The sequence below is a fragment of the Carassius gibelio genome, chromosome A16 (genome assembly GCF_023724105.1).
Source record: "Carassius gibelio isolate Cgi1373 ecotype wild population from Czech Republic chromosome A16, carGib1.2-hapl.c, whole genome shotgun sequence".
NCBI classification, from domain to species: Eukaryota; Metazoa; Chordata; class Actinopteri; order Cypriniformes; family Cyprinidae; genus Carassius; species Carassius gibelio.
In genome coordinates this window covers 1238236-1263894 of record NC_068386.1, presented here as the reverse complement: position 1 = coordinate 1263894, position 25659 = coordinate 1238236, and the positions used below count along the sequence as shown (strand labels likewise).

Below are 25659 nucleotides of genomic sequence, written 5' to 3'. Positions count from 1 at the left end.
TCTTATGTAGATTACTTTGGGGACATGTTTTATGCTTTTGTACTTTAATATGTGTTCGACCGATTTATGCTAATATGCTAAGTGCAATATTTCTGGTTGGAAATGCCCACAAGCCCTGTTTAGCTTTCGAGCATTTAGTGCCATGAATGGTGTTGTTAATATTTATCTGAAGAACTGTTGATCTCATGAGAAGTGAATACTATTGCTTTCAATGGTTTTACGCAGATTTAGACAGATTCAGTGGAACATTTTTTAAAGCAAAGTGTATAAATAAACGAATGATTATTTGAAGGAAGTGACTACAACATGTGCATTTTGACAAGAGTGTGTTGTAATATACTTATGTTTTTGAAATCATAAATGATGAAATGTATAGGGGAAAATATAAGTCTTTTATTCAACCCAAAGACAAAAAATGCAAAAAATAAATAAAAATACAAAAAATAACATAAAATAAATGTTGGTTCATTTTGAAATCAACTTGTACTTTATTAAATTAAACATCCATTTTCATATATTTTATGCAGTAATAAACATGATATAAACACTGTAAAATGTTTTGCAACATCCTCAAATGACAGACAAGTAATTGCACAAAAAATATAATTATTAAAAATAATAAACAACACAAATATCCCAGGCAGTCAGTCAAGTTTACATTATTTAGTAAACTAATTTACACTTCATTAATAATAATAATAATAATAATAATAATCTAATTAATTAAAATCATGAAGCTTATCATTTTCACACCAATTTATTAAAAGTTTAAAACAAAAATGTTTAGGTCCCTTTGTTTTATTTTTTCTCACCATATTATTTATATTTTTTATTGTTACCAAATTCTGTATTTTAGCATTTCTAATTATTTGAATAAAATAAAAATAATGCATAAAATAACTAATTCTTTTTTTTTTCTTTAAATGAGGGCATAAAACTTTAATTTCATTTAGTCAGTATAAATTTGTTTTTTTTTTTATTATGGGGGAGGGGGGTATTATAGAAACAAAAATGCTTTTTATTAGACACTTGAAATTAATCAAAAGTCATTTATAAAGTAAAGACATTTATTATGTTACAAAAGTAAAAACAAAAAAACAATATGCTGATACAAGTGTGTAGTGTGTGTGTGTGTGTGTGTGTGTGTGTGTGTATATATATATATATATACACACACACACACACATATATGTATATACAGTGCATTAAATCATTGCTTTAGTATATCATCTGAACCGGCAACAGGAACCAAAAATATTCTGGCATTTAAACTGATAAAATTAATCATTGATCACGTGACAGTGAGTAAGCAATAAGGTCAACCATTGAGGGAAGGTGGAGATGATTCTAAACATGGGCGTGGTTAGACCGGGCAGTGGGCGTGGCGTTGACATCTGTGGGCGTGGCTTGCGTCCGCGTGTGAGTGAGAGCCTCCAAAACCGAGCGGCTTGTTGAGTTTTGTCGCCTGACAGACGCGCTCGTTCGCTCCGGTTCTCTCTACCTCATATCAAATCACCCGTGCTCTGTTCCTGCTGCTGAAACTTTGACCCTGTCTGAGTCGTCGTGAGGATGCACAGCTCTCAGAAGGACACCACATACACCAAGATCTTCGTCGGAGGTCTTCCGTATCACACCACCGACTCCAGCCTCAGGAAATACTTCGAGGTGTTTGGAGAAATCGAGGAAGCTGTTGTCATTACTGACAGACAAACGGGGAAATCCAGAGGCTATGGATTTGTAAGCTATCTATCTATCTATCTATCTATCTATCTATCTATCTATCTATCTATCTATCTATCTATCTATCTATCTATCTATCTATCTATCTATCTATCTATTTATCTATCTATCTATCTATCTATCTATCTATCTATCTATGTCTGTCATCAATGTAATTTTTTAAAAGATACTATTCATAGATCAGAGATACTGTTATAGTTTTTATTTTGAACCAGTTTTAATTTTTATATTTTCCATTTATATTTGAGTTTTAGTGAGAGTTTTAATAATTTTCCTAAGATTCCGTAATTTTTAGAAATTATATTTATTTGTATATATATATATGTGTGTGTATATATGTATTTATTTATACATATATTATTTATTAATATAAATGCGAGTTTTTATTTGTATATTTTCCCTTTTTATTTGAGCGTGTTTTAATAAATTTCCTCTATGATTTAGTAATTATAATTATTAATAAGTAATTATTTATATATATATATATTGTTTTTTGTGTTTTTTTCCAATCACATTTTAAAGTAGCCTACATTTCAAGTAACAAAACTTTTTTTTTTAATTATTTCTGTTTTAGTTTTAGTTAGCTATAGTATCCCTGATCATTATTATTAGTATGTCTATCGTTATCAGTGTTATTTTAGTATCATTGAGCTACTATTAGTTTTTTTATATATTTTACATTTTTATAGTAATTGTTGTACAATTTTTTAATGATTTTGTTGTGCTTTTGTAAATTAAAATGATACATTTTGCTTTGTCAGCTATGAAATATTCTATTTCAAGTAATGAAAGTGTGTTTTTTTTTTTGTACACTGATTGTTGTGTGTCACATTCACACGGAGCATCACTTCTCTTGTGCTCCTCGTCTCATGTTTGTGTAGGTGACGATGTCCGATCGAGCCGCGGCAGAAAGAGCCTGTAAAGACCCAAACCCCATCATAGACGGCAGGAAAGCCAACGTCAACCTGGCGTACCTCGGGGCTAAACCACGGATCATGCAGCCGGGTAAGAAGATCCGGTCACTCGCCGGCCGCAGACCCAAATACATGCAACACACACAAGCTGCATGACAGCGAGCATCACACACTGGCTCCTAAATGAGCCGAAGCCTTCAGGTGCAATCTGAGATTTCACACAATGATGCTTGTGTAACTGTGGAACAGCACGGGTATTTGTGAAATGCAATAAGATACAAAACATTGGGAAAGTTGTTTCCAGGATTGATGGCATGCATATATTTTGTAACCAATTTAATGTGAATATTTTTGTTTTTATTAACATTTTTGAACAGCAAGAATTTTAATGTTTTTTTTAAGTCTCCTCTGCTTACCAAACCTGCATTTATTTGATTGTAAATACAGCTAAAACAGTAATATTATTAAATATTTTTACTATTTCAAATAACTGTTTTCTGTGTGGATCTGTGTTAAAGTGTAATTTATTTCTGTGATGCTCCGCTGTATTTTCAGCATCATTCCTCCAGTCTTCAGCGTCACATGATCTTCAGAAATCATGAAAATATGATGATTTGTTGCTCAAGAAATATTTATTATTATTACGGTTTAAAACCGTATTCTTCAATGAATAGAAATCAGCATTTATCTGAAATAAAAGGCATTTTTTAACATTATACACTCTACCATTCAAAAGCTTTGAGTCAGTATTTTTTTATTTTATTTTTATTTTGAGAAATAAATTATAGAAATTGACACGTTTTTTAGTGATGATAAATAAATGTAGATGTTACGAAATATTTCTGAGTTCTTCTGAACTTTCCATTCATCAAAGAAACCTAAAAAAAATATACTCCTCTGTTTTCAACATAATAATAACAATAATAAATGTTTTTTTCTAAAGGATCATGTGACACTGAAGCCTGGAGGAATGATGCTGAAAATTCAGCAGCGTATCACAGAAATAAATTCAATTTTAAAAGATACTCAAATATAAAGCAGTTATTTTAAATAGTAAAAATATGTTACAATATTACTGCTTTAGGTGTATTTAGAATCAAATAAATGCAGGTTTGGTCTTTAAAAACACACAAAATTTTACTGTTCAAAAACGTTTTACTTTTGGTCATTATATACGTTTTTCTTGTTTTATTAAACTATAAAAGGAAATAAATTCATATAGGTTGCGTTTTTTAACAGGGTTTTCATTTGGTGTCCCCCAAATACACCCTACCTTTATCCAACGGCCTTATGGGTAAGTATAACAACATGACTGTATATTGTTTCTGTAACTTAATCAGTTTTAAAGGAATATTCACCCAAAAATGAACATTTGTCGAGAATGTGATCAACTTCTGAGTTCATCCAAGATTAGGATGAGTTTGTTTCTTCATCAGATCTGGAGAAATGTAGCATTGCATCGCTTGCTCTGCAGTGAATGGGTGCCGTCAGAATAAGACCTGATAAAAACATCACAATAATCCACAGCGCTTAAGTCCATCAGTCAACATCTGGCTTTTCTTTCAATTTTTAATTTCTCTTCTCAAGTGAATCTACATTTTTAAACCAAATGCATTTTTATCGTTAGACTATAATCATCTCGTATTTAATTTATCTATACTGAGCCGAGAGTATCATCACTCCAAAGTTCACTGAAAGAAAATCTTGCAATATATAGACAATTTAACATGTATATTTTTAAATATGAGAATATTCTGACGGCACCCATTCACTGCAGAGCAAGTGATGCAGTGCTACACTTCTGACGAAGAAACAAACTATCAGCCAATCATCTTCTCTCATTCCTCTAAATCCTGTTCAGTAAAATCACGATCTTATTTAAGACTCATTTTAATTGCTTTAAAGGTGTTGTGTGTCATTTTTATGACATTCTTGTGTCAGGTTAGAAGTAAATACTTCATAGGTTGATTCCTGATTTTTGAAAATGACACACTTCACTTCAAAGATGAATTGGTGATGATCAGCAGCATCATGTTTCTACTCTTTAAAGTGTTGATTTCTGTGCATTGTAGATGGATTCCTGTGTCATATAACGCTGTTCTCCTTGTGTCGTAGAGATAGTGAGGACGATCATTCCCCGTTACTGTATCCTCCCCCTTTCCGCCAGGTTATGAGGTGTGTGCGTCTGCATTTTACCTGTGTGGATGCTGTGTGCGTTTTATTTGCTTAACTCCTGAAAAGTCTTGGTCTTCGTCTGTGTCTTCCTCTTCCTCTTCGCAGCCGTGACTCAGTGTTACTGTCTCTCTCTGATCTGACAGGCTCGCGTTTGGTTAACGTTACCTAAGAAGTGAACGAGCCGAACAAAGTCAGAAATCATAAGCGCTACCAGTAGACTCAAACATGATGGTGATTAGCTTGCATGAACGTTGTTGTTGTTGGTGTTTTTGGAGAGTAGCTTTGGTGTGCGTTTGAATCTGAAGTGGTTTTTATAGCTAAACCGTGTGCTTTAATAGAAATGAGTGTAAAGGGTAAGACGTGGGGGATTCGTGCTGATGGTCGTATCTTTTGCCATTTTCCATGTTCTTTCTCGATTTGATGATTGTGCACAGCTTGTTTGAGTTTATTTGTTTTTTCATTTAAACAGGCGTTTCGGCATTTTGTTGTTGAAGGGCTCAGAGTTTCCCTTTAAAACAAAACAACTCACGAATTGCATGCTGCTGTGGATCTTGTGCCTCTAATTGAGTATTTTACTAATGAATCATTTGCCTTTTATTTGTCTTTTCTTCTTACAGTGACTTAGATTCTATTTTTCTGAAACCTCTTTGTTAATTCAATTCTGTGCCAGATTTTAAATACAGTTTTGGTGTTTACATATTGCTAAAATGAAATAGAATAAGCTAAAAAAAAAAAATATTCAGCTGATGTTAATACAGTTTTAGGCTACCATATATCTAAAATAAAATAAAATAAAATATTCTGCTGATTTTGATATAGTTTGGTTTTAACATATTCATAGAATAAATTAAAATAAGCTCAAATAAATTATTCAGTTGATTTTAATACAGTTTGGTGTTAACGTATTTGTGAAATAAAATAAGCTAAAATAAAATATACATTTTAATATTTTATTTGATTTCAGTTAAAGCTTATACTATTATAGTTTTAATTAATATTTTGAATCAGATTTTTGTTTTTATATATTTTTTGTTTTAATTTTACATTTTGTTTGTTGTATTATTATGTTGCATGTTTTTGTGAGTTTTTGTTTTCTTTAAATACATCGGTGTATTTTATTTTGTTTTTTTAGTTATTTAAGTGCAATGTTCCCTTTGCAACTATCTGAAATGAAATATATATTTTTATATTTTGTATATAAGTTAATTTTTTTATGTTTTAGTTAACTAAATTACATACTATTTCTAAGCTAAAATCTTGATACTCTAATAAGGATAAAAATACGTAGCATACATTTACATTTATTCATTCATCTTACAAAATGAGGAGTACGATGAAAAATTTATTTCAAATATCACCCAGAATACATAGATATTGGGTAAAATAGTCCATTGTAAATTAATTGAAAGTTTTGATCAATGTTTTCTGTATTGCAAGTATATTTATATTTGATATTTCTCTCATTTCACAATGAACTAAAATGTTGCCTTGGCAACTAGCTGAAATAAAATAAAAAAAATTCATTTTTTTTTAATTAGTTGTGTTTAGGTTTTGTGAAAGTTTTGGTAATTTTGTTGTGTGCTTTTGTCATTTTTTGTATAATTTTTTTTACATATGTCTAAATAGTTTACCATTTTTGTACATAAAGTTGATTTAACCACATTAATAGTACATTAATACATTAGTACATTAACCACCAGATCCTCCTGTCAACCTTACCAAAGTCTTATCTATCAGATCCTTCAAAGTATCTTGGAGAGGTGAGGTGTCCAAGTCACAACTACTGGGGTGCCTCAGGGCTCGGTTCTAGGACCACTTCTGTTCTCGGTCTACATGGCATCATTAGGTTCTGTCATTCAGAAACATGGCTTTTCTTACCACTGCTATGCTGATGACACTCAACTCTTCCTCTCATTCCATCCTGATGATCCGACGGTAGCTATTTACATCTCAGCTTGTCTAACAGACATTTCTTCCTGGATGAAGGACCATCACCTTCAACTCAACCTTGCCAAGACATAACTGCTTGTGATTCCAGCAAACCCATCGTTCCATCACAATTTCACCATCAAGTTAGGCACATCAACCATAACTCCTTCAAAAACAGCTAGAAGCCTTGGAGTTATGATTGATGATCAGCTGAATTTCTCAGACCACATTGCTAAAACTGTCCGATCCTGCAGATTTGCTTTATTCAACATCAAGAAGATCAAGCCCTTCCTTTGGGAACATGCTGCACAACTCCTTGTTCAAGCTCTTGTTCTGTCCAGGCTGGACTATTGCAATGCCCTCATGGCAGGTCTTCCAGCCAATTCTATCAAACCTTTACAATTAATCCAGAACGCGGCAGCAAGATTAATTTTTAATGAGCCAAAAAGAATACATGTCACACCTCTGTTAATATTATTTATCGTTAATATTTGTCTACAAAACCTCAATTGGCTCTGCACCCCTTTACCTAAATTCATTACTTCAGCCTCTGGAAGCTTGTGTTCTGCAAGTGAACATCACTTTATTGTTCATCTCAAAGAGGCACAAAATCTTAGACTTAGACTTAGTCTTCAAGAAACGGCTAAAAAAACACATCTCTTCCATTTTATCTGAAGCTCTAATTCTACCACTCTCTATTCTAATTCTATGCTTTATATATAATTAAAATATTTTTTTAAAAATACATTTCAATGAAATAAAATGTTTATGATTTTCATACTTTATTTGATTTCGGTTAAAGTTTATACTATTATAGTTTTAATTATAATTCTGGATTTTGTCGTGTGTTTTTGCCATGTTGTTATTTTTTATTTATTTTGTCATCAGTTTTAGTCATTTTAGTACATCCTTGTCTTTGCAACTAGCTGAAATAAAATACATTTTTATATTTTGTTTTATTTTTAGTTAGGTCTCAATGCTTAGAATGTAACGCGTGCGATGCATTGCATTCTAATACATTTCAAAATGCAACAGCATTGACATTGAGTTTGCATATGATCATCTATTCATGTTAAAAATTGGGGCCTAAGAAACCACAGTTTTGCACTGTATCGTACTGCTGACCGATCCTCTTGATTCAGTCAAGTTGTCCCAATCAAAGACAATGTAAGTCCCAGAGAAGAGCAGCTGCAGCGCTGTACTTTAGTGTGGAGCACAACGACATTCAGAGCGGCGCGAGACAACAGGTGTTCAGAGACACCAGAGATCAGCCCCTCTGTTTGCCATTTACAATAGCTTAAATTAGCCCTGACCTCTAGCAACCCCCAAATGTTCAGGACATGAAGGAGAAAAATATGTTCGTAGTAAGAAAGTTGCTGCTGCGGCCTAGTAACAGGGGTATTTTTAACAATGACACACTCAGGGATCTGGGTTAGGTTATATTTTTTACCAAGTTCATAATGATATGTTGTATTAAATCTCCTCTTATCTAAGTTTCTGATAGGGGTGTGTTGGATTAATTAGAAAAATGGTTATATACTTAATAATATACAGTATATAAACCATATAAAAAGGAAATTGTGAGTTTTTTTTATAATAAATTCTAAGAAGAAAAGTCTGAATTGTTAGATATAAACTTCACAGAAACAAAACTCGAATTGCGAGAGAAAAAAATCGGCTATGAAAATATTATATGAAATTTTTGAATTTTTAAGTTTGAAGAATGAAATGTTAACTATAGAATTGGATTAAGTATAAAATATGATATGTAATTTAATAATTTTGATTAAAGCCTGAATAATTAAATGTATTACAAAATTCTGGGGGGAAAAGTAAAAATTACGATTTGTAATTTTAGGATGTTTAAAAATTAGTATGAAGTATGAAATAAAACTTTTGAATTCTGAGAAAAAAAAAGCAAAATTTACAAGATGTAATTTTAGAAAATTCTGAATTATGAAATGTAATTTTAGAATTCCGAGTAAAAATTATGAAATGTAACTTCATAATTTTTTGTAAAAATTATGACCTGTCATTTTAGAAATGTTAGTAAAAATTATGACCTGTAATTTTAGAATTTTTTGTAAAAATTATGACCTGTAATTTTAGAATTTTTAGAGAAAATTATGACCTATAATTTTTAGACATTTTTGTAAAAATTATGACCTGTAATTTTAGAATTTTTAGAGAAAATTATTACCTGTAATTTTTAGACATTTTTGTAAAAATTATGACCTGTAATTTTAGAATTTTTAGTACAAATTATGACCTGTAATTTTAGAATTTTTTGTAAAAATTATGACATGTAATTTTAGAATTTTGAGTCAAAATTATGAAAGGTAGTTTTAGAATTCTTAGGGGGAAAAAAGCCAAAACTATGTAATTTTAGAATTTTGTGAAAAAGTCAGAATAATTTTAGAGTTCAGAAGTAAAAATTATGAGATTTTGAAAAAGGTCACAAAGTCAAAATTACAAGACGTAATCATCAAACTCTAAGAAAATAGTCAGAATAGCAAGATGTAATTTTTTATTCCTGTGAGGGGAAAAAATGAAATTGTGAGTTATAATTTTAGAATTAAAAAAAATGTGCGATCTAGATTCTGAATACTGAGAAGATTTTAAGATCGCAAACTTTTGTGTGATATATTTTCTAAAAAAAAAAATGCATTAACCTCCTTTTTTATATTTGTTGTTTTGGAAATAAACTTCCATAAGTGCTACATGCCAATCATCTAGTGAGCTTTGTTGTTCCTGCATCTGATTGGTTTACAGTGGGCCGTTTGACTCTTCCAGATGAATTGTGAAGCACAGTAATGTGTAGTGTGTGTTGATGGCGGTTCAGGACTGGGTTAAAGTGTCGGGCCATGTGTTGCTGATAGGAGCGTTGCTCATCTTTCCGTTTATGACAGCAGGGCAACAGAAATAGCCTCTCCACAGCCGTCCCATCACTCCAGCAGACTGACAGTAAGGAATGGCCTGTTACACACTCCCAACTCATCTACGGCCACATTTAACACCAGCACCTGTTGTTTGTGCATGTTTGCTGCTCAGGACTCATTTCAGCCATGGAGAATTACAAATGAAATCTGCCCGGCAACATATGGACGTGTCTTAGCGGTGATTATTTCTGCAGTTTGTCCGGTGCTGCAAGTGGCTCAGAAATGAAACGCTTCGTCTTTAAACTTCCAGCTTTAGCATAAATGACTCCAGGCATCTTTACACTGTCAAATTAAAGGTCCTGTTAGCAGTTTTAGCTGTTTAGATAACAGATGTTATAGCTGAAGTCAAAGTATTTGAACAGTAAGATTTTAAAGAAGTCTCTTCTGCTCACCAAGGCTGCATTTATTTGATCCAGAATACAACAAAAACAGTAAAATTATGAAATATTTTTACTATTTAAAATAAGTGTTTTCTATGTAAAATATCTGTTAAAGTGTAATTTATTTCTGTGATGCTCCGCTGTATTTTCAGCATCATTCCTCCAGTCTTCAGTGTCACATGATCATTCTAGATTTGCTGCTCAAAAACTATTTATTATTACAATAAAATTTTTAAGATTGAGTCATTTTTTTCAGGATTCTTTGATGAACAGAAAGATCCAAAGATCAGCATTTATCTGAAAAAAAGCATTTTTTCCTAACAACAGAAAATTATAGAAATTATTGCTTTTTTTTAGCAAGGGTGCTTTAAATTGATCAAAAGTGATGATAAAGATATTTATAATATTAATAAAGATTTTTATTTCACACTATTTTCATGATTTCTGTAGATCACGTGACACTAAAGACTGGAGGAATGATGCTGAAAATACAGCTGCACAACAAAATTGTGAAAAAAATAAATAATTTACAGTATAACAGAGATTCACACAGAAAACAGATGCTGAAAATGCAGCTTTGATCTCCGAAAAAAATTATATTTTAAAAAATATTTAAAGGGAAAGCAGTTATTTTAAATAGTAAAACTATTTCACAATATTACAGTTTTTGGTTTATTTAGAATCAAAGAAATGCAGGTTTGGTGAGCAGAAGAGACTTCTTTAAAAAAAATTGAAAAAAAATTACTGTTCAAAAACTCTTGACTGGAAGAGTATATAATTAATTAATTTATTTTGCATTTTGCATTTTAACAAAGCACATTCACCTCCCGGTTACTCAACTTTATAAATTTTTTTATTTATCATTGCAAGATTTTCTGTGCTGCCTTCGATTTCAAATATTGTTAAAACTGAAAAATAAAAAACAATGTGGCACAAATCATTAATATTTGAAATGAAAATAAAAAAAATGCCAAGATGCATTCACAAATTAAAACCTTTTTTTTTTTTTTTTTTTTTTTTTGGGGGGGGTGGGGGTGCATAATTATCTTAATTAATCTCAGTCAAGTATTTTTCTTTTAGTTTTTCATTTGATTTTGGGGTGTAATGTATTTTAATGATTTGTGGTTGTGTTTCTTTGCAGTGTAAAGATGCTGAAAACCCAGTTTAAGCGCTTGCTGAAGTTTCTTATGAAGTTGGACGTTAGATTTGGTGTATTTAGCAGATTTCCGCTCTTATTTCTCTTCAAGCGTTGTGTGTGTGTGTGTGTGTGTGTGTGTGACGTGTGAACGCACGCGAGTGTGAAACTGGATTTCTCCTCTTTCTTTTCAAGATTGTTTGGTGTGTCCGTAACTTTGACCCTGGTAATGACTGCAGAATTGCTTTCAAAGCTACACTCGATTTTATTTTATTTTTTTGAAGGGTGTTTTCTTTACTGATTGATCTGCTTTGATATTCATTCATCTTTATTTGATTTCAGAGCAAAGTTAGACAATATTACGACCTGAACTCGAGTTTGCAAGTGATATGCCATGATATATCAGCAATTGAAACCTCATTAAGAGCTGAGATGGTCTGTTAGTGAACACTGTTAATGACTGATGATGACGTTCATTTAGTGAGTTGGGATTCACTCATTAAGTCTAAATCATGAAGTACAAGCAGAATGAATGTCTGTCTTAATCATTCATAGATCGTATGGTTCATTTGACACATCCGAAATTAGATGCGTTTAAAAATAGTAATATTTACCTTGATTTTTGTGTTTTCTTCATATTTGATATTTGATCTTAAGTTTGCATGAAATTATTTCTGTTGTTTCCTTAACAAACTGGTAAAAAAAAAAATATTATAACATAAAAACACATTTGAAGATCGAGTGTCAAGAGTTTTGACAAATAAAAGCTATTAAAAAAAATAATAATTAAAAGAGGCGATTATAAGACAGATTTATTGAGGCCTTCATATGTTAAATTCAGTTTATTTCACTTTTAGCACCGTTTTCATAAAAAGGGTATATAAAAAAATTAATGAAAACTGAAAAAAGGTTTATACGATAAATATATTCAGTTAAACTCTATACAATATTTAATTTGATTTTAAAAAAAGGTTGATGCATTAAAAATGAAAACCGAAGTTTCACTTCAGTTCGAAATCTGTATAAACTTTACACCATCTTACATAAACGAAAAATAATAATAATTCAACTTGTATTTCACGAATGAAGCCTATAGTTTTTTTTATTAGCATCTGCATTGATAGATTCAGTCTAAAAATGTTCAAAACAATAATGCATTTTTCTTGTAAATCCCTGAAAAGCTGTTGCACCTTCTGATGTGACTGATCACATTGACTCTTCCCAGCATGCTCCACTGTTGACGTGAATAACCCTGTGCTGTTTCATGTCGAGGTCCATATATGGCTCGTTTCCTGTCTGATCACGTGATCTCTGTGTCCCCCAGGATCCCCGCTCACTATGTGTACCCGCAGGCGTTCGTTCAGCCCAGTGTGGTGATCCCTCACGTCCAGCCGTCTGCAGCGTCGGCGGCGGCGTCCCCGTACCTGGATTACACCGGAGCCGCGTACGCGCAGTACTCCGCCGCCGCCGCTACGAGCGCTGCAGCCGCCGCCGCGTACGAGCAGTACCCGTATGCAGCGTCGCCGGCCGCAGCGGGTTACGTCACTGCCGCAGCGGGGTACGGTTACGTGCAGCAGCCGCTCGCTTCTCCTGCACCGGGAGCCGCAGCCGCCGCCTTCGCTCAGTATCAGCCTCAACAGCTGCAGACGGACCGCATGCAGTGACCGTTCCACACAAACCTACTGATATACCTTTTTTATTCTTCTCTTTTATTTGTAGTATTTAATATTTATTATGGAGTAGAACACTGTAGTTTTATAATAATAATATTGTTTAGTACTCACTCTTGTGTCATTAAAAACCCTTGTATTGCTTTTTTTTTTTTTTTTTTTTTTTAATGGTTTTGTTGTTAAAGCACCATCAAATTGTTAAAATTTCTGCTTTTGTGTCACAAGATGTTTCGACCAGTGAATTCGTTTTTAGGTGAGGTGTTTATTTAAAGGAATAGTTCACCCAGCAATGAAATTTGGATGAGTTTGTTTCTTCGCAAATGTAGCATTGCATCGCTTGCTCTGCAGTGAATGGGTGCCGTCAGAATGAGAGTCTGATAAAAACATCACAATAATCCACAGCACTCCAGTCCATCAGTGAACATCTGGAGAAGACAAAACCTGAAACACATCCAGCATTAAGATGATTTTAACTCAAACACATAGAGTCTATAATCCAGAATAACACTTCCTCCAGTGAACAAGTGTTCTGGTCTGAATCAGGAGAGAAATCTGCACAGATCAAGCAGCGGTTAATGTGTTATTATGAATAATGAACTTTTTTTTTTTTTGCCTGAGTGAACTATTCCTTTAAATGCATCGCAGGCTATACACCTGATTATTTTCATAAACAGAATATAGTATTGTTGGACACTTGTCTAAACAAAGTGCCTTCTAGGATCACAGACCGTCAAGAAATGAAGGATTTGATGTGTCTCTGTGTTCAGCGTCTACACCTCAGTGCCTTAATACCACAAACTAACTGGTTTGTTTTATATTTATTACTACATTTTCAAAAATAAAAGCTATGTGCACTGTTGGATTAATGTGCCTTTATTACGGTTTATAGACGTTAATGTCACTGAACTGGATTTGTTGTGGCCTTTGTGTTATTTCATGTAAGTAACATTTATGAAGGAACAAATCATATGTGCATCTATACAATTTACGTCCAAGGATTTGTGTTTTGATGTAGTTTGCTCTTTGTTTGTACGGTCTGTTGATGAAAATACATTGCAGATTATTAGAGTATCACATGGAATAAGTAACATTTGATTTAAAAAAAAAGAAAGTGTATCAGATAATTGTGATGATTTATTAAAAAGTATCTCATCTCCCTTTTTTCCTGTGTATTTATTATGCCATTTTAAAGTTTATATATATATTTAATATTTAATTTTAGCTAAAGTTCTAGTACTTTTGTGCTTTATAAAGTTTTTACATTTAATTTATTTAAAGTGGCATGGTTTTAGTTTCAGTTGCATGCTGTGTTTTATAAGTAAATCGGTTCATTTCATTTTAAAGTTATTTTCTGCATTAAAAGTCTAGTGTGATGCCTTTAAAACAGGTTTTGCAGAACAAATTGTTGATTTAATCACAACATAGTGTGGTTTGTGTTTAGTGAAACCTAAATAAACGATCAAAACTAAGTTACAGATTACAGATATTAACTAAACCGATGGCTTTTCTATTTATTAAAGAGCTAATTATTACATAAAACAAGAATATGATTCAATCTGCTTACAGTAACATGAGGTCCAACACTGACATCTGCTGGATATGAACTGTCTTAACCAGTAAACATCACTTATTTTATCTAGATGTATTTTTACTAACTTTTACATTACTAACAATGTATTCAATTATACTGTAAAACTAAATAAATTATTTATTATTAAAATCGCATCATAAATAAAATGTATTCAATTAAAATGGAAGATTAATACATAATTATTATTTATATTATTATTGAAACAGATACATTTAAAATTAAATTAAATAAATACTGAAATGTTACATTATGATGTAAAATAAATAAATAACTTATAGTTCAAATATATTATTTTACAACAAAAAATACTGAATACTGAATGCCAAAAATATATTTAATTCTAATGTCAAATAAATAAATAATTTATTATTAAAAATATATATGAAATTATTAGTTATCATTTTTAATAAATAATGTATTATTAAAGTAAATTAACAAAATAAAATAAAACTACTGAAATGTATTAAATGATAATTAAAATAAATAATTTAATAATATATTATTACACTAATTCCTAAACAAGCTAAATAAAACATTACTCAAAGATTGTAAATTATAATGTAAAATGAGTTTATAAATGTATAAATAATTTACAAAACAATAAAAATAAAACATTACTAACAATGTATTCAGTTGTAATGTAAAATAAAATATTTGAATTTTTACAAAAAACAATTAAATAAAACTTTTACTAGAAATGTATTTAATTACAATGCAAGATAAATACATAATTTATTATTTATATTATTATTATTGAAATAGATAAATGTAAAATAATTAAATTAAAATAAGTAAATAACATAATATATTATTTTACAACAAAAACACTAAATACTGAATGCTAGCCTATAATAATAATAATAAAAAAATTATAATAATATGTTTGCAGCTTGAGATTTATCTTAAGATTTTCAATATTTTTGTGTAGCAGCTGGTCAAAAAAATAAATAATAATAATTAAAATAAATAATAATAATAATAATAATATTTTTGTAGCCTGAATTATCTATTTAACATTTTCAATATTTTTGTGTAGCAAAATAACCATAATAATGATAATAATAATAATAATTTGTCAGCCTGAATTATATATTCAATATGTTCAGTATGTTTTTGTGCAGTTGCTAGTCCAAATAAATAAGTAAATAAAATATGTAAATTAATAATAATATTTTGGCATATTTAATTTTATTTTCAAGATTTTCTGTATTTTTGTGTAGTTGCATGTCCAAGTGAAAATAAATAAATAAATAAAACAAAAACTTTAATATATTCAATTGCGTTTTCAAGACCGTTTAGTTGCTGGTCCATCAGCTAAAATGGGCCACTATTTTTTTTTTTTATAAAGCTAAATCTTTATAAACAGAGAACTGCACAAACTTTACATTTGATAAACTTTAATAGATATTTGTTGACTCCCTATCATCACAAGTGTTCAAATAATAATGAGAAAACGTAAATTGAAGCTTGGAGATGTCAATATATGCCAAATTAGTTTGATTGCAATAAAACCAACAAATTGCTCTAACATTTTATAGTAATAAATGATATCAATATTCGTTGCATTTTTATATATATATTGTTAAGACACAATAGATATTTTTATAATGTATTGTATATTAAAATTTAAATAATATATGTAGCTTTTGACTTGTTTTTTAATCGCACGCAAAGTCCAATTCATTTCCCTGAACCAGTTCTTTTCAGACAGTTCGGCTCATTGAACCGGTTCAGAAAGCCGATTCATCGGTTCCTGACGTCATCAAGAAATTGTCACTACGCATTTCTTTTCTAACAACTCAGTGCCATACTGTATCACTGAAACATTCAAAAAGTATATATATATATATATATATATATATATATATATATATATATATATATATATATATATATACATACATTTATACACATATATACATCAATCATATATATATATATATATATACGATGAAGCGTCCTACAAAAAAATTTTTTCCCATGTTTTAATAAAAATCCATGTATTTTTTATTAAAATGATTCATAAGCATATCTCCAGTGGCTATGTTTTGTTTGTTAGAAAGAAACTTCAGTCATCAGGCTCGAGAGATACACACGAGCAACCCATTCGTCAGAGTCCTCGGCAACCCTCGGCAAACCTCGTCAAACTTCGGACGTCATCAGCTGTGCATCGCGTGCAATCAACCCAGAACTAGAGTTCGATTCAGTGAATCGACTCAAACGGTCACTTCCTGAGAGCCGGCTAAAAATAACGATTCCTTCAAGCATCGCGCCAATGTGTGCGTGTCGAAACAGTGAGATCAAACGAGCCGCGAGTCACGCTCCGACACAAGGACGGAGCGTCATGAGCCGCAACATCAGCCCGCGTTCACGACAGAGACCGCCGCGCCCGGAGAACCGAGTCAGGTGAGTAACAGACAGACAGACAGACAGACAGACAGACAGACAGGTAAAGTTCACGAGCGCGCGCCCGCTTCCGTCACCCGCACAACTGACCGAGATCCGGGGTTTAGATGAAAGAATGACTGATTTATATATCTATAGAAAGAGAGAGAGAGAGAGAGGAAGAGAGAGGGAGAGAGAGAGTGAATAGTTATAAGATGATAATTTGGTGCAGGTGCAGGATGACGTCATGCACACTGGTGTTGCGCTGACGCTGAAGTGATGTGCAGCTGATGATCGATTATTGCATTAGATGTTAAATCCACCGCATGCTGTTTAAGAGCAGATGTAAGCTAATCTCTGTTAGACTGTGTGTGTGTGTGTGTGTGTGTGTGTGTGTGTGTGTGTGTGCGCGCGCGCTCGCGTCAGAGGAAATGCAGCAGTTTCAATCTGTTAGATATCATCGCGTCCTGTTGTAGATCTGGGCTGGGCTGTTTTCTCTAAGTTGCAGAAAAAAAATTAATATTGTGAAATATTATTGCAATTTAAAATAATGGTTTTCTATTTTGATATCTGTTAAAGTGTAATGTATTTCTGTGATGCTCCGCTGTATTTCCAGCATCATTCCTCCAGTCTTCAGTGTCACATGATCTTCAGAAATCATGAAGATAGGCTGATTTATTATCAATGTTACAAACAGTTTTGCGGAGTCATATTTTTTATTTATTTATTTTTTGGAAACTGATACTTTTTCAGAATTATTTGATGAATAGTTAAAAAGTTAAGAAGAACATAATTTATTTAAAATAGAAATATTTTTCTAACAATATACACAACCGTTCAAAGGTTCTGGGTTCAGTATTTATTTTATTTGTTTAAGAAATGCTTTTTTAAACAAGGATGTGTTGAATTTATAAAAGGTGATAAGATTTACATTGTAAGAAAATATTTCTATTTTAAATAAATGCTGTTTTTTTTAAACAAATGTATTAACAAGTTTAAATCATGAATATTCCAGTAGCTGTGCACTATATGAACAACTTTTACTGAATAAAGTCTGAATGTTGCGACATATGTCCAAAGGTTACAGATTATCAAAAAAAAAGTAAAGAAAAAAAAGTAGGGCGGGGCTTGTTTATGTTGATCAGTTGATGATTGGATGTTGAGATGTGGGCGTGGCTCTCAAAAACAGAGTTGGGATTATAGGAAAGGGTTGAAATGTTTACTAGGCAACTGTTTTACTTCAAGTAACAAAATATTTTAGATTTTTTTTAGTGTTTTAATTTCCTAAAATTACATTATTTGTTTTTCTTTAGTCATTTTAATACTTCAAGTTCAACTAAAGATTTGCCTGGCAGCTAGCTTGGCTAACTTGTTTTTGTTGTTTTTTTTCCTATTTGGGGCGCTAAAACTTTTCTCAAGTTTCACTTGGAAACTAGCTGAATTTTAAACAATTATTTACATTTATTTAAAGTGATTTTTAATGGTTTTAGTGAACCATTATAACCATGGTGTAGATGTCCACTCACTAGTTGATTAGATACATTTTAGGCAACGACTCACTCAACTCACGATTTATGATTCACGATTCAATTCACAATATTTTTTTTTCCCAAAATGAGATTTTGTTATTCTCTGCTAAATAACAAAACTATACATAAAAAGTATCAGCATGAAACAGAAACAGCAGACGAGCTGAACCAGACGCAGATTCACTCTCTGCCAGCAGGGGGCGTTTAAAGCGTTTCCTTGGTTACCGCTGTAAACAAAGCAGCACTGCACTTATGAACTTTAATATGCTTTATACAGAGACGAGAAGAAAATAAAAAAACGATCTAATTTTCTTAAGACAGTCAGCTCCCCTCAGACATACATTCATATAAACTACCCCTAATTGAATCTCAACCAATTTGAATTATAACATTTTAATACATTTTTGATTGTGAATCGTTACATCTCTAATAAATGTATAGCTTTTCACTTTCCCAACATTGCAAGTTTTTCACCGTATCTGTTATTGTGCTCCAGCGTTCCAGCGGTTATGTGGAGGATCTGAGATGAGAAGGTTTCTTTGGGAGGCACGTGGCGCTGAGGCATGTCTTTAAGAGAGTCTCCTTTCCCCAATTTCTTCCTGGAAGGTCTCCATGCCGTAGGATGGGGTCTGATCTTCCCTTGTTTCTGGTTCCTGGACCGTGTCCTCGCCGTCTGCATCTCCACCAGTCTGGAGCGCATGTTGCGGCGCGAGATGGAGTGCTACCTCCACCCGCTTCAGGTCGTCTTCGGCTCCGTCCTCTTCTTCATCCTGTTCGTGATCTCCACGCCGTTCGCCCTTCTGGGGTTCGTGCTGTGGGCGCCGCTGCAGGCCGTACGCCGGCCGTTCGCGTATCACCATCAAGAGCAGATCATTCCCATGGAGGATCGTAATGATAGATGGGAAGAAACAGGGAAAGTCAGTTTCGGGTTTTTGACAGGAAACTTGTGCATGCTTCCCGATGGCGTTGCACGCTTCAACAACATCGGGCACACGCAAAACCGCGCGGCGTACATCGGGAAAAGCATCGTGCAGGGTGTTACACGCCCTCACATCTGTATCTTTGTCGATTCTCCCAGCAGCTGTAGCACCATTACGCCATCCAGCAGTTTGATCCCGCAACCGCCGCCATCCTCGTACGGATCCATAGACGTATCCGCGACAAATCCCTTGGAACATATTCATGAAACCGACGACCTTTCCAAAACCAACTGCGTTCAGAACTGCAAGGATCCGCCTCGGAGGCTCTTCCGGGACGCAGATGTGCCGGTGGAAGTGTCCGCTCTGTTCCCGTCCTCCGTCGACGTTATGTGTTTCCAGGAGGTTTTCGATAAGCGAGCTGCTATGAAGCTCACACGGGCTCTTGGTCCGCTCTACGGACACATCCTCTACGACGTCGGCGTCTACGCCTGCCAGCCGGCTGGAACGTGCTCGTCTTTTAAGTTTTTTAACAGCGGTTTGTTCCTGGCTAGTCGTTATCCCGTGATAGAGGCGGAGTATCACTGCTTTCCCAACGGACGAGGAGAAGATGCTCTGGCTGCCAAAGGACTGCTCACTGTAAAGGTATGACATCTGATTTAAAGGGATACTTTAGTTTATCAAAAATTAATAATGTGTTAGGATTAAGGAGCCGTTCTTTTAAAGAATACAGTAGTTCACCCAAAAATGTAAATTAATCAATGATTTACTCACCCTTAAGCCATCCTAGGTGTCTTTAGACGAATCCATTTGGAGTTATATTTAAACACAATTCTGGCTCTTCCAAGTTTTATAGAGGCAGTGAATTAGTTGTTTTTCAATAGTCCAAAAGAAGTCCAATGAAGCACATCCATCCATCATCAAAAGTGTCCCACACGGCTCTGGGGTGAGTAAAGTCCTCCTGTCACGAATCAATGAGTTTTTATAAGAAAAAAATCCTTAATTAAAAATGTATAAAGCGTTATCTCTAGATTGCGCTAACTGTTGTAAGATCATTCATTCCGGCAGATGACGTAAAGTGAGAGAGCAAAACACCGGTCACGAATTAGAAGTACAAAAACATTGATGTATTTCGATATAAAATTGTGTCAAGTTGTTCCAGACCTAGAAAGCGAAATTCCCAGACAAATTTAACTTTTCTTTCGGTTTATTACTTAAAGAACACTTTAAGTACCTCACTGACACCACAGCAAAAACTACTAACCTATCTAATAAAGTTCAGACATTTTTAATGAAATAAGAACATACATTACAAGCAGAGATAAATATAGTAGAAAAAGGTGAGGGCTAATAGTGGTATTCAGTAACACAAGATAGTTTTCACTATAGATTAATCTCTGTTAACGCTGTTCTGTTGATTGATTATCATTAATGACACAGACAGGAGCAGGTATTTATAAACTGCTTTCTTCAGAATATCTTCTTTCGCGTTCAACAGAAGAAAAAAACTCGTACAGAGTTGGAGCAAATGATGACAGATTTTAAGCTGAACTATCCCTGTTGCGTTTGATCCAGAACGTTTTATATAAAGGGTCGGAAACTAACAAGCTAAAAACGTTTTTTTTTTTCACAAGGTGGATATCGGGTTACGAAAAGGAGAGAAGAAAATGGTCGGGTATATTAACTGCACTCACCTCCACGCTCCTGAAGGCAAGTGTTAAGATGCATTTACAGAAATAGTTTACATGTTTACATTTGTTTATTCACCTTCACGTTATTTTAAATCAGGATCTACCGATAATGGATTTTACCGATAACCGATTAATCAACCGATAGTTTTTAAAAATGAATTCTGAATGAAATCTAAAATAGTGCTGGAATATAAAATGGTAATTATAAACCATGAAAATGTACTGGAACAGCATTAGAATGAATAAATAAAGCCAAATATTGATTTTTTTGGGTATTGCAATGATGCATTCACATAATTCTGAAACGCTGCACTTTTTAAGAGATGCAATGATGAATTTATATAATTGCATTTCTTTATTATTATTTATTATATGCACGTGTTTGCTGCTCAGGGGATGGAGCCATTCGCTTCGAGCAGCTGAACATGGTGACCAAATGGATCAATGAGTTCCAGGCAGTGACCAGACAAGAAGATGAGATGGTGATGTTTGATGTGCTCTGTGGAGACTTTAACTTTGACAACTGCTCTCCTGGTACACACACACACACACACACACACACATCTCTAGTACAGAGCAGTGTTTATGCAGAGGTCATTAATGTCTGTGTTTTCAGGGGACGGGTTGGAGCAAAGCCACCGTGTGTTTGAGGACTATACGGATCCCTGCAGAGCCGGAGCCGGGAGAGAGAAGCCCTGGGTCATCGGTAACACTCACAATTAATGCTTGTTTGCATCACAATGCATTCTGGGGAAAGAAAATATACACTTAGGAGTGAAAAGTTTCTGTTTCTGTTCCTAAGCTGATGTCGTGTAGTTGAATGAAAAACTTACGGTGGTTTCATTTTTTTATTCATATTATTTAATTTTTGTCATTATTATTATTTTATAATTTACTTATTTTACATTTTTGGTTACATATGTTTTTATTTAAAAATAGCTTCGTTTAGTTATTTCAAAAAACTAAAACAAAAATGTAAATAAACTATACAATTAAAACAATAAAGATGCGTACGCTAATTTTTTTTAAATTACAAAAACAACAACAAAATATATTTTTTTTTCCTTAATTTAAGATGGCAGAAAATGTATAACTATTTTTAAAAATAAAAATAAAAACTATTATAGTATCTCAATTATACTAAAATGGCATGTTGTTGGTGTTTTTAATTTTATTAAAATTTTCAATTTTAAAATTTAGGTTGGGTATTATGATTATTTTTTATTTTTTATTATGGATTTAATTTGTTTAGATTTTTGAAATGGTAAACTTTAAGAGGATGTTGGTTTTTATTAATTAATTATATTTAATTTAATAAATTTCTTCAATATAAAAATTCAGTTTGTATATCAAGATGTTTTTTTTCCCCCTATTATGTATTGTACGTTTTGTTTTCACATACATTAATAAAGCGTAATAACAATTAAAAATGATCTTATATCGTGAAATTCCAAATATACGTATTTAAACAGGACACTTGTGATGGTTTTGTTTGTAGGAACCGTGTTGGAGCAGTCGAGGCTCTACGATGAGAACGTGAGGACACCAGACAGCCTTCAGCGGTGAGATCTTTTCATCTGTTGTTAGATGAAGGTTTGTGTGTTCTGTGATCTGATGGACGTGTGCTGGTCTCTGCAGGACTCTGGAGACTGAAGACCTGCGTAAGGACTATATTTGTCCTCCGAGGACGGTCGAAGGTGTTCCTCTGGTCTGTCCTGAGCCTGATGAGCCCTGGACGGGACGCCGAATCGATTACCTCCTGTATCGAGAGAGCTCAGTCTCCAGTCACGGCAAAACTGTGTGTTTCCTTGCTTTAATCCTGAGTTTTAACACTTTACAGTGAGGTTCACGTTAGTTAATGCATAAACTTATAACGAGCAATGCATTTGGTGTTGGGTAATACAAAATTACTAAAACTTTCTAAAATAAAAAAGACAATATTAATAAATGCAACTTTTGATGTTAATTAAAAATGTGTTATTGTTGGAATTTAATTCCATTAAGATTAATAAAAGGTTTAAAAGTTTTTTTTTTACTGATGGCTCATGTTTACTTCAGTGAAACTTAAACTGGAAAAATATATAAATAATTCTAAATATGAATAAATATTATAAAAGACATTTAAAAGCTAATAAAAATGACAAGCAAACAAAATAAAATTACAAAAATTAACTGAAATTGAAAATAAAAAAAGTAAAAAAATAAATAAATTAAAAAAATTCAACTTTTGATGGTAATGATATATTAGTAATTGTTGGAAATTAATTAAACTAAGATTAATTCAGAAGTATTTTTTCATGTTAACTTTAAAACTTTTTTGCTCACAAAAACAACAATAAAAAAACTAAAACTTTAATTGAAAATCTAAATAAAAAAGGAAAATATAATAAATAATAATTAAAATAATAATTAAAATAAAATAATAATAAATGGTCATATTCACAAATTCAATGTTTGAAGCTAATGAAATATTAGTAATATTAGTAAGTGTTGGAATTTAATTTAATTTAAGATTAAGTATTTTTTATTGATGGCTGATGTTTAAAAGAGTGAAAAAATATATAAACTAATTGATAATATTAATAAATAGTATAAGGACATTTAATAAGTAATAAAAATAACAAGCACACAATAAACTTACTAAAACTTTTACTGAAATTAAAATAAAAGGAAAAGATTTAGATTTTAATAATCTAAAAGTAATTGATTAATAAATGCTTCAGAAGTATTTTTCATGCTAACTTTAAAATAAAAACAGATTAAAGCTACTTCTAAATAAAAAAAAAGCCAGATAGACATTTAAAAACAACTAATAAAAATGACAAAATATAAAAAACTGAAAACGAAAGACATAAAAAAATAGATACAACTTTTACTGTATTAGTAAATATTGAAAAAGTTATAATGTATTTTTACAAGCATTGTTAGCTAATGCTAACCTAATGTAATTAAAGGATTAGTTCATTTCCAGAACAAGAATGTCCTGGTTTTTCTCTCCCTCATGCCTTCAGACATCTTCATGTCTTTCTATTGCCAAGAAATGAAGGTTTTTGAGGAAAACATTCCAGGATTTTTCTCCATATAATGGACTTCAAGTGACTAGAAGAGTCTCGTCTAGAGAAACCATCGTTCATTTTCTGAAAACAATAAACATGTATATACACACTTCTGAACCACAGGGAAGCAATTACTCCTGTAACGTGTCTCTGTTCAGATGAAGTGATGTGCTGTGTGTGTTTCAGGAGCTGGAGGAGTTGATGTACGTCACACAGCTGGCTGGACTGACCGATCACGTTCCTCTGGCCTTCAGACTCGGTGTGTCTCTGGATCCACCGCCGGCGGACACCAGACTGAACACACTTTAGCACGCAGTAGCTATCTGTCAGAAAGGCACCAAATGCTTTCAGTGCTAGTTCTTCCTCACCTCCACTCCTTCCAAAGCTGACAGAAGAGAGTTAAAAAATGCTTGAGAAACACCAAATATCAGTGTATGATCGAAGCAATAGTTCTGACACTGTTTTCTATGCATACAAAGCATCCAGCTTTCACACACATGCAATGCATTCTGTTGTTGTTTTATGGTTTTTTTTCCATGACAGCACAGACATGGTTTTGCAAATGTATTTTAATAAAAGCGTAGAATGTTTTTTGCATTCTTTGACTTTTTTGGGGGGTTTCCTGCAGTTCTCTATGAAGAGTTATTATTATTATTATTATTATTATTATTGTATTTTCTGATCTTGAACCATAATACAATACACAACTCCTGGCAAAGAGATTTTAAAGCATGCTTCATTTTCTTGTCAGAAATAGTAAATGCATATTAAATTTTACGTTGGCATTTACATGCAACTTTTTATCACACTTTTCACACTTTTTCTTGCAATTGCGCGTTAAATCTTATAATTCTTACTTTTTTTTTATTCTGCATTTTTTTCCTCACAATTCTGAAAAAGGTCCAAATTGTTTTTCGTTTTTTAATCATTTTGTGGAAACAAGCTTCCATTATACAGATTATTAAATGTTGTAAAAAAAAAAAAAAATTATATATATATATATATATATATATATATATATATATATATATATATATATATATATATATATATATATATATATATATATATATATATATATTGCTCACTGCAAATTCATGTCAGTTATTGCATTAATATAATCGGACCGAGCACAGCGAATCATTTGATTCAGATCTGAACTAATTCGATTCAGTTCGGAGCCTCGGAGCGCGAATCATTTGATTTAAACCGGAACTTCGGAGATGACTCGTGAATCATTTCGTGAATGGAAGCAGGTTTGCGAAACATTATACAGGGGTGCGTTTCCCAAAAGCATAGTTGCTAACTAAGTTAGCGCCTTTGTTGGTTGCAATAAATTTCCGATTGCCAACCAGGTTAGCAACTATGCTTTTGGGAAACGTACCCCACCCAAATCGGGACTTGGGAGCCCAGATTACTGATAAAAAAAAAATATATATATATATATATATAAGAGTAGAGAACATTACACCATTAAGGTTGTACAGTAATAAAAACTAAAATAAAAGTAAACAAAAATAAAAAATTCTTAAGAAAATAGGTTTAGAGACATTTGTATGTAGGCATATGAGAGATTAGCTTGCTGGAAACACAAATTAAATTATATTT

At 32.5% G+C, this 25659-nt stretch overlaps 2 protein-coding genes across 3 annotated transcripts; both read left to right on the top strand.

The window, feature by feature from the left end:
* Positions 1-1381: 1381 nt before the first annotated feature.
* rbm24b (RNA binding motif protein 24b) lies at positions 1382-14038 on the top strand. 2 transcript variants are annotated; one of them, XM_052617805.1, is made up of 5 exons: positions 1386-1737; positions 2622-2745; positions 3894-3948; positions 4770-4829; positions 12537-14038. In XM_052617805.1, the coding sequence occupies exons 1-5, from the start codon at positions 1570-1572 to the stop codon at positions 12874-12876; spliced, it is 747 nt and encodes a 248-aa protein (XP_052473765.1). In that variant the 5' UTR covers positions 1386-1569; the 3' UTR covers positions 12877-14038. The 2 variants fall into 2 exon arrangements, with proteins under 2 accessions (XP_052473766.1, XP_052473765.1); XM_052617806.1 differs by lacking the exon at positions 4770-4829 and having other exon boundaries at positions 1382-1737.
* A 2686-nt stretch (positions 14039-16724) lies between these two features.
* Positions 16725-24641, top strand: LOC128030294 (sphingomyelin phosphodiesterase 5-like). Its single transcript, XM_052617787.1, has 8 exons — positions 16725-16879; positions 18884-19949; positions 20939-21014; positions 21389-21529; positions 21612-21701; positions 22494-22557; positions 22634-22793; positions 24238-24641. Exons 2-8 carry the CDS (start codon positions 18951-18953, stop codon positions 24358-24360), a joined length of 1653 nt encoding a protein of 550 aa, XP_052473747.1. The 5' UTR covers positions 16725-16879; positions 18884-18950; the 3' UTR covers positions 24361-24641.
* The last annotated feature ends 1018 nt before the right edge of the window (positions 24642-25659 follow it).

Coding starts and splice junctions, on each gene's coding strand:
- rbm24b (XM_052617805.1), top strand. CDS start 1,570: ATGCACAGCTCTCAGAAGGACACCACATACACCAAGATCTTCGTCGGA. Junction 1,738..2,621: donor AATCCAGAGGCTATGGATTT/GTAAGCTATCTA, acceptor ATGTTTGTGTAG/GTGACGATGTCCGATCGAGC. Junction 2,746..3,893: donor ACCACGGATCATGCAGCCGG/GTAAGAAGATCC, acceptor GTTTTTTAACAG/GGTTTTCATTTGGTGTCCCC.
- LOC128030294 (XM_052617787.1), top strand. CDS start 18,951: ATGTCTTTAAGAGAGTCTCCTTTCCCCAATTTCTTCCTGGAAGGTCTC. Junction 21,702..22,493: donor AGAGAAGCCCTGGGTCATCG/GTAACACTCACA, acceptor TTTTGTTTGTAG/GAACCGTGTTGGAGCAGTCG. Junction 22,794..24,237: donor TCTCCAGTCACGGCAAAACT/GTGTGTTTCCTT, acceptor TGTGTGTTTCAG/GAGCTGGAGGAGTTGATGTA.